Source organism: Oryza brachyantha, chromosome 9 (genome assembly GCF_000231095.2).
Source record: "Oryza brachyantha chromosome 9, ObraRS2, whole genome shotgun sequence".
Classification (NCBI taxonomy): domain Eukaryota; kingdom Viridiplantae; phylum Streptophyta; class Magnoliopsida; order Poales; family Poaceae; genus Oryza; species Oryza brachyantha.
In genome coordinates this window covers 8170115-8179985 of record NC_023171.2, presented here as the reverse complement: position 1 = coordinate 8179985, position 9871 = coordinate 8170115, and the positions used below count along the sequence as shown (strand labels likewise).

Sequence of the window (9871 nt, the reverse complement as noted above, 5' to 3'; positions counted from 1 at the left end):
CGGCCTTTTTTACTCGCTTTAAAAGTATCTTAAGGTATCAAAAATTTTAGTGTAAAATTCTGATACCTTAAGATACCTCAAGATACTAAATTTTTACACTGAAAAATATGTATCTCAAGATGTTTTTTCAAGGATAATAAGAAAACGCTCTTGTTCTATCTGGACTGAGGATGTCAGATGTGCATTGACAGCTTCAGTATTTACTCACTGAATTGCAAATTAGTATCAGGTGATATTGTTGATTTTGATACTAATACTATCTGGTAGAAAAGCCACATGTACATTGGGTCAATGACAACTTGATAAGAGAAAGAACTAGGTTAATCATGAGACATACATCCTTGTAGGACCAAAAAATAGACATGATATTGCCCAATCTAGAGCACATCTCCATTGTCACATTAGTCAGGTTCGCCTATTAAGTACACAAAACTGACGCACAGGCGCCCAGCAACACTGAAGAAGGCCAGCACAGTAATTATGTTGAGGCATATGAACTGTTCTTCTGACGCTCGCTGGATCATCAGACCGCAGGGAAGAACTTGTTCAGATTCAGCGGCAACGAGTAGAATTCTTCGCTCCTCGCGTCTTTCTTGAAACTCCTGAACTTGTCCCACCAATGGTAACCTCTATCCTTCCTCACCGTGCTATTGTGCGTTTCGATGGTGTTGTCAAGGAAGTAGGCCACAAGACCTGCGACGAATGGCTTCGACGAGAATGGTACATTTATCATGTCATTGAACTGAAAAAAAAAGGCGAAGATTACTGTTAAGTGTTAAGTGATCAGCACAAAGAATGAGCTATGAAGGGGGAAAAAAAGGGAATGATTAGGATGTATTTTTCATACCCATCTGGCACCAGTGTGCACTGGACCATAACCTGCAACAGCTGTGTATTCATTGAAGTACTGAGGAACTGATATCCCCATGAAGAAAGCAAAACCCAAGATGAATTTGGTCCTAAAGCTGTTTAGGTTGCAAAACTGAAGGAAGCTCAAGCCACAGGCACCTGAACATGCAAGGATCAGTGTGAGTCATACTGCCATTTAACATGCTAAGAATTATCAGGTGAGGGAGATGATGTTTATTAATCAGACATCTCAACCTACCAACATATGCGAAGAAAATACAGTACATGCCAGCAAATATAGGCAGCGGAATGGATGCGAAAAGTGCTCCAAATTTTCCTGATTTATCAAAAATATAATTAGCCTAGCCAAGTGCAGTAGGATAAAGCATACATCTGCACAAAAGAAATGTATGTAACAATAGCTATAAGGACAGTAGGAAAATTACCAAGGATGGCAAAGAAAATCATGAAACCAGCAGATATTTGCACTACTCTACGACTGCCAACATGTGTCAAAGCAAGTAGACCAACATTCTCCCTGTGAATACCAAATTCACACTGCCAGTTAGCAGAAGGAAAAAAAGAAATTATCTGAGCAATTAAGGATTGCCAGTTCTCACTGATGCTATACTTACACTGAAACTGAGGTTCCATTGGCTGTCCCAAAAAAAGAATCAATCAAGATGCTGATACCCTAAAGATGATGTTTTAGGACAAACAATGTTACCAATTGAAGAAGGGACAAATTCTACGGAACAACAAAAAATTGATTAATTTACCTGCCAACCGATGCCTCTACTAATGATTGATGGAGGTATCATAGTTGCGCTTGCATACCTTGAGGCAGCAATGAAAGCTCCAGTTGTCTACAGGACAATTTTTTTTTTCAAACTGTTACTTCTAAATGGATTGCTTGAAATGCATGCTAGCATAGCCTTTTCTATCTATTCTTGATTAAAAGTACTGCACACCAACCTCCACAAGAGCAATAAATGAAGTCATCATCATTGCAAAGGCCTCTCCAGCATCAAAAGTTGGAGCTCCCCACTGAAAGGGATAAGGAACTCTAATCCTACAACAAAATTTGAACACCTCCTAAGGATTGCCAGCAAAATAAAAGTATGAAATAACAGCAATTTTATAGTACTTGAGAAAATACCAAGAGGTATCAAATTTTAAATTTTAATATCTTTTGGTACCTAGGTATTTTACATTAAAATTTTGGTGCCTCCTAGTACCGTAAAATTGCTCATGAAATAATAGTATGGTTATTCTAGAATTAATCCTACCAAGGAGCTCCAGAAATAAGGCCTGAGCGATCAACACGGCAATGCGCCTGTGTCTTCGGTGGAGAATTCTTGTAAGCACCGCTAATTGTGAGAATGTATGCGTAAAGCCACACTATCGAAACGGTGAAAAGAACACCAAACCGGCCGAAGATAGGCTTCCCGAAATGCAACACTTGAGGTAAATACTGTTCAGAATACAAACAAGATTAGTATGAAAAATAATTTTAGTATTGCTCTCTAAGCAGAGGGTAGTAAAAATAGTGTTAAGACCTGAGAAAATGCAACCAGTAGGATGAGTTCTGGAAGACCAATCTCGACACACTTAGCTACCTGCATTCATTTAAAAAAATTATTACATGAAGGTATATTCAGGATTAAAAATTTGAAAAATAGAAAGAGCAGAACTAACCCCTGGAAAACCAAGTTCATAGAGCCCAAATCCAACAAGTGAAATAAGAGGAACTGCAGACAATGGACTCAACAATCTGCAAAAACAATACAGGATAGTTAATTGCATAAATTGAAACTCAGCAGTGAACACAACACAGCTCTTACTTTAATCAAAGATAGAGCTGAATCCATACCAACCTAACAACATTGCGCCAGAGACCACTGAAACCAAGTATCATCTGAATTGTCGATGCAATGATGAGAGCACCTTGTGTTCCCCTCATGGTCCTTAAGAATTTCTTTAGAATAGCAGCAGCAAACTTATTAGATTTCCCCCCAAAAAAAATTGTCATAAATAGACAAGGACACAACCAATGCGAAGGCTAAACTATTGGGCACTACCTCATGAGGATCTGCTTCATTTCTGTAACGTCCAGCCAAGATGATTGAGATGGTTGGTGCAACGAAAGTATATGATCCACCCATCACAACCGGAAGACGAGACCCAAAGAATGTTTGGAACAAGGTGTTTATGCCAGCAACAAACAACAGAGTCTGAATCACCCGAGCTTTCTCATCCTGATAGAAACATTCAGTGTTCAGCATGTAGAGGAGTTGGGAAGTTTTTGTCAACACTAAATCTAGTTGTCAAGCTCAAGCAAGTGAGTTATGTACTAGCACATAAGTTTTGTGACTCACATTTCCTCCACCCATCTGAGGCACAAGTGCACTCGGTATGATGACAGTGGTGCCAAGCATAACAATGAAGTGCTGGAATCCTAGTATAATGGCCTCGGCTGCATATTAGATAACATGATTAGAGAATAAGAAAATGGCATACTTGAACACATCTCTGAACATTTACACGGTTTACTGCATAAATAATGTGCAACTACAAAAACCTTTCTATGTAAAAGGTGAACTTAATCTTTTTCTGGGGGGAAATAAAGGTGAACTTAAATCTTTCTACACTAGTTAATCAAAAGTCTCTTTTGTTCTCAGCTGAGCAAAGTTAACAAACAATTAGAACTGGCAATATAAAAGGAAAAAAAAGCTTGTACAAATTAGTATGCAGTTTTATACACAAAAGCATCAGAATCAAACCAAAAGCAGGCCAAAAGTACACTAGTGAAGCATTCTACTACTTCACATGAACAGATGATCAGTTGATCACCACACGTATCCACCGATTAAAAGCCTCAACGTCAAACAAATAAAGCATGGACAAAAACAACACAAAAGGACAATCACAAAGAACACTTTAAGCAGCGATCGAGATTTTTTATTGAAAAAAAAAACTGATCACTGAAGTAGAGAAGCAGAGCACGTACGCCATGGCGGTGGGCTGGTGATGCAGAAGGAGACGCTGGCGAGCTGCTCCTTGGGCGGGTGCGGCTGCAGCTCGTCGGCCTTGGGCGGCGGCGCGGCTGCCATCGTCGTCCTCCTCCTCCTCCGCCCCCCAACTCCGAGCTCCCAAGAAAAACCTCTCCCCTCTCACACCACCACCACCTCACTCCACTCCCACGAGCTCCAAGAAACCCCGAGAAGAATCAGCCGGTGGTCAATCGCTTCCGCTGGACGGGACAGAGACAAAAAAAGAACAAGAGAAGCAGCCACGGAGGCAAGAACCCTCACGAGGAAGGAAAGAACAAATCAACCACCAACCAAACCACTCGCAGCAGTGGAAAAGGCAGTAAAGGAGGAGCCCAAGCACAACGGAAAGAAGAAGAAGAGGAGGAGGACGACGACGAAATGGTGCGCTGCTCCTACAACACGGAATCTTTCCCACGGAAAGCCTCTCCCTTTTCTCACACGAGCGCAAGGCAAGCACGAGCAGAGGAGCAGAGCAGCCGCCTCCGCTTAACCCAGCGACCTAATCTGGAAAAATTAGCCACGCCCAAGCAAGAGACGATCAGGGCAGCATCCCGAGGAGGGGGAGTAGTCCTAGTGAGGAAGCTTTTTGGCGTGGCAGAAAGGAGGTGGCAGCGTGGCCGCGAGCGCCGAGGCGGGCAGCTAGCTGGAGCAGAGCAAGCACAAGACGAAAACGACAGCTCTCTTTCCTCCTCCTCCCCTTTACTTCCTCGCTAGCTTTCTTCTTCCCGCTTTAAAGCTTAAAGCGAATCCCCACCTCGCGCTCGCCTCGCCTCGGCAGCTTGCTTTCTTCTTAGCTCGGATTCTTCTTCTTCTTCTTCTCCGGCGAGGCGGAGAGGGGTGGATGTCTTGTAGTGGTGGTGGGAAGGTTGCGCGATTTCAGGGGTGGCCGCTGCGCCTCGGCGGTTACACTGCCATGGTTAATACCGTTATTGTGGACTGTGACGCTGACTTTTGACTCACTCGATCTGGACCGTCCATCTAAAGTAGCGGATGGTCCGGATCGGTTTGGTAGGATGTGCTTTTATTAGGAACAGCTTGGCTGGCTTAAATGAAGTTTAAACTTATTAAATGAAACTTGACAGTGAGGACCTAATCGGTACGGTGGAAATTTGGGAGAATTTTGAAGGAACTTGTAAAGTTTAAAATGTACTTCGTATGTTCCATAATAAAATCATTTTTCTCTTCTAGTTTGTCCGAAAATAAGGTAAAATTTAAGTAATCATGGCATTAGAATTTCTAAAAGTAGAAAATAAATACATTGAACTAGATAAAAGTATGGAACATTTGTATTGTGATTTAATAAAGTGAAGGGTACTCTAGTTTTTTTTAATTGATACGTATGGAATGGGTGAACAATAAAATTATTTTTGAACGAATGGAGCATGTGGTTGCTAAATAGATTCTATGAAGATTATGTAAAATTAATTGGCGTTTGCTGAATGGAGGATTGGCTGAACTTTACTTTAGCACACTCCAATAGCCACTGCATGAATTTCTCCACTATAACACCATGTGTTCAGAGGTGCTACTTTCTAGAGCTGAAATCCAATTTGTAAGAAAGTTTAGTTTGGTGGGGTTGAGGGAATTGATTCTCTATAGCTAAAGAGTAAAGAAGGGGGGCATGATAGGTTGTCTATTAAAGCAGCTCTAACAAAAAGTTTCATTTACCATAGAAAGAGAAGTGTTCCTTAATTTTTGGCTTAATGTAAGCTGACAACAAGGAATTTTTGTCAGTACCAACTGGACTAGCTACCTCCATCAAACAAATAATTAGGGTAGCATTTCCATACTTCCATTGAAATAAATAAATAAATAAATAAATAAAGAGTACACCTGGCCATTGTAGCATTTCCATGAAGAGCTGTTTCCAACTGTTTTTGTCATCGAGTGTGGATGGGTACTCTTGTCGAAGAATATATTCAAAGGGTATCAGAAAACATGGGTAAGGACATGTCTATTAGCTATTAGCTGACTATCTCAATCACCACGTAAGCAAATTTGGTAATATGAAGAAAAGAGAGAAAGAGAGAAAAAAGATGTTGACATGTATGACAACGGCTTAGAGTCGACTCTTAGCATTTATTAAAGAAAACTTTCTTGCATGTAAATATATAAAAAGGAAACTAGCTTAATAAAAAATATTTTATTGTATTAATGAAGAAACCACACCTGACTCTACCTTTGTACGTATTATTATAAAATAGACTCTTGTTGCTAACGTGGTTTAAGATAGAGCTCATCACGAGCTCTACCATTGAACATGCCCTAAGCAGTACTTGTATACTTTAGAGATCGCAAAAGCAATCTTAGTTGATATATTTTTTTAATAATGGCTTCTCATTAGCATCGTAAGTGCTTCCTCCGTTGAATTTTTTTGTTTTTTAAATCTTTTTAGTAAATAATTTATTACTAAACCTTGGAGAAAAATATTTTCACCGTATGAACCTTTTGGTCACACCACCAATATTAGCGTGCCAAGATAACGCTGCCAGGCCGGCATCAATGGTGTGGCAAACCTGTCACGCCAAATTCTCTGCGTGGGAGCATTATCTTGCCATGTCACGAACACCGGCATGACCAAAAGATTTATACGATGAAAATATTTTTCTCCGAGGTTTAGTAATAAAATTATTTATTAAAAATATTTAAAAAATAAAAAAATTCTCCTCCGTTTTGGGTAAAATAAACTTATTCCACCCATAAATATAGAGAATTCTATATTATTAAAAGAGTTTTAAATCAAAATAAAATTACTTTGATAAAAACAAAACTTACTTGATTGGACAACACACGCCTAGCTATACAATTACCGCTGGGCAATAAATACAGTGCGGCATTGATGGACAAAGAAGCATTCTAAAGGTATGTTTAACAGTGAGATAACTACTGGCTATAAATAGGTATTAAAGTTAACTTACATAATAAGTAATATGTTGGGTATAAGATTGACTACACTATTTTCTATCTCTTTCCATGCTTATATATTTAGTGTATCTGTCTGGTACATGCAGGGGCTAAATATTACTTAAGATTCAAGACGCGCTATTTTTTTTATTTTTTCACATAAAAGTATTGGGTTTATAGGCTACTATTATACTTGCTCCTATGATTGGCTAGTTTATGACAGATAGGGTGAAAAATCCCAATGTTTCCCGTCAACATGCTTCATAAAATATTCAATGATACGTTTTTAAAAAGAAAAAATATCTAAAAATTACTTTAAAATTATATTAATCTATTTTTTAGAGTTTGTAGTAGCTAATACTTGCTTTATGATTCACTTACAAGATACCTAATTTATGTTATCACGTCTTCTTCTTCCCTACTCCTACCTTCGAACTATGGCTTGGGTATATTTATATTTATAGAGAAATTTTGACTATAAATTATTTGTATTTATAGACAGGAGTATACTCTAATAAGTGGAAGTATAATGTTGGATTTCTAAACCAACTAGAGACACATGACCATCTCTAATTAGTTGTGATATAGTATACGTTAAAGTGATACACCGTTAATCCTCTGTGACAGCGATAAGAAATAAACAGAAATCGGTGTGAAGTTTTATACTCCATGCAAATAGCGTACTAGTGTTGGCACTGAAAGCATTTTAATTTTGTTTCATGTATGAGTGCTCTATTATTGTAAATGTTTGCATTAGAGTTTGCTTGTATTTCCCCCACTTTATTTGTTTTGTGCATTGATAAAACATTTATTACTCCCACCCTTTTAGTACAATGATAGTTGCTAACCCTGTTCAAAATTTGACTGTCTTACTTGAAAAATGGAAAGTGTGTGGGTGTGTGTTGGGGGGGGGGGGGTCTTGTGTAGTTTTTTCAACGAAAAAAAGCAAAAGACATATTAGCAAATGAAAAAAAATGTGTAAATTTTTATATCCGTGTTCTTAGCGACTAGAAAAATAAACTATGATTAAAAAAATTTAAAAATTAACTCTAAATTTAAAGTTAAAAATCTAAATTTTAGCTTATAGACATAAGCAGAGCGAATATATGAGGGTGTAGTTTTTAGTGTCTATTATATTTCAGTCAGCCGCATTTTCATTGCAAAGAATGTACAAAATACTAACCATTGCGATTTCTTCTAGGCTACATCCTTATTGGGGGGCTGGAGATTTAGAAAAGCAGCAAACTAATAGTAAGGGCGTGTTTAGTTCGCGAAAGAAAATTTTTGGGCGCCACGTCAGATGTTTAACCGGATGTCAGAAGAGGTTTTTGAACACGAACGAAAAAAAGAATTTCATAGCTCGCCTGAAAACCACAGATGAATCTTTTGAGCCTAATTAATCCATCATTAATTAGCATATATGGATTACTATAGCACTTATAGCTAATCATGCACTAATTAGTCTCAAAAGATCCGTCTCGTGATTTCCCCCTAATTGTATAATTAGTTTTTTTATCTATGTTTAATGCTTTATTTAGATATCCAAAGATTCGATACGATGTTTTTAAACTAAACTAGCCCTAAACTAGTGAGAATCTGAAAAAGAAAATAATTATACCTATTACTTGAAATAACGGTCCTGAAGTAAGGACATTCCATCAAAAACTTTAGCCTATATGTCAAAAGTGGTCACTAGGAGAACATCATTTGCCCTGGATCCCCAGCCAATCCATTCAGGAAAAAAAAAAAAGATGGCTGGGCCCCCTCCACACCAATTTCCAAGTGTGACCATGTTCATCATGGGGGAGGAAAAGGGACAAATATTGGATAGAAAAGGTCATGGTGCACCACAACTTAAACCAATCACCCTCTCAATTGATGAGGTGGTAGATGCCTATCACTCTTATCAGAGACCAGGAACCATGCCTTCAGTCAGCTGGCTGGCCTTGGCTCCAGGCTCTCCTGTGGTCTTGTGAGCCAAGGCAGTGCAATCATGCAGGTTTCCAGTCACATTTCCTACCATCAATGCTTGCATTGCATCTACACCTGCTGCTAATTTCTTGGCTCATTTGGACAAATCATTCAATCCCATGATCATGACCGGTTGATGGATGGCATTGGCTACATTTTCTTACCTAGAGATTATGGATACTTTTTTTTAAGAACAATTATGGATACTTTATAGTAGTACAGTTGACACGTGGTTCCATCTGAAGCGCCGGATTTTCAATGGACGGGAGTGGGTAAGTCAAAATATTTATATATGTTCATCTAGAAGATAAACTGTTCAGTAAGATATTATGGTGACTTTATCAATTTTAAGATATGTTTACATTCATAGAGTGTATTTATAAGAGTGAGTCCGTGAATTTAAGTAGGTATATGAGTGTCTACGGTATATTATGTTTTGGAAAAAGAATTGCGATCGATCCTATGGAAAAAGCTTAAAAATAATCTGTCCCCCTCGCTGCTCCCATTTAATTAAGACAAGACGATCACTTGCAAGACGATTCTGTCAAAACAAAAAAAAAAGTGAGTTAGTGAGATTATCCAGTGGAAAAAGGAGCAGCTTGCTACCATACTTTTTTTTAGCCTCCAGATGCTTATCTCACCCCCAAAAAAGGGAAAAGGCACCAGGATTCAAAGTGTCACGCACAAGATTAACAAGAACATCTTCCAAGCTAGCGATGGACAGCAGCATGATGGTAGGGTACAAAAAATTCCAGCGTCCAATACAATATATACACGCATGGAAATGAAGCAATGTATATGTGCTGTCGTTCTCAGCTCAGGCGATTGCTTGCCTCCTCCCCAACAACCATCCTTATCCTGCTATTCTATCCCCTTCTCGATGGATCGACGATGTATGTTTCATTTCTGCTCACAGCTCGTGAGACAAAATTTGAAACTAAAGTTAAAATTGATCTTTATACTTTTGTTTTACATTATATATATATATATATTAATAAATTATATTATTATCTTTTCTAAAAAGCAAAACGAACACGAGTTAAACATAGAGGTGATTGTTTGGTTTTGGTTTTTCCATAAAAAGCCAATATATA

At 38.4% G+C, this 9871-nt stretch overlaps 1 protein-coding gene across 1 annotated transcript; it reads right to left on the bottom strand.

Moving 5' to 3' along the window:
• Positions 1 to 346: 346 nt before the first annotated feature.
• Positions 347 to 4789, bottom strand: LOC102703801 (nucleobase-ascorbate transporter 6-like). Its single transcript, XM_006660529.3, has 14 exons — positions 3860 to 4789; positions 3228 to 3325; positions 2931 to 3107; positions 2727 to 2827; positions 2548 to 2623; positions 2409 to 2468; positions 2139 to 2323; positions 1825 to 1921; positions 1629 to 1715; positions 1485 to 1543; positions 1296 to 1387; positions 1109 to 1186; positions 848 to 1008; positions 347 to 742 (listed from the first exon to the last, which is right to left on the bottom strand). The coding sequence occupies exons 1-14, from the start codon at positions 3960 to 3962 to the stop codon at positions 524 to 526; spliced, it is 1593 nt and encodes a 530-aa protein (XP_006660592.1). The 5' UTR covers positions 3963 to 4789; the 3' UTR covers positions 347 to 523.
• Between the last annotated feature and the right edge of the window lie 5082 nt (positions 4790 to 9871).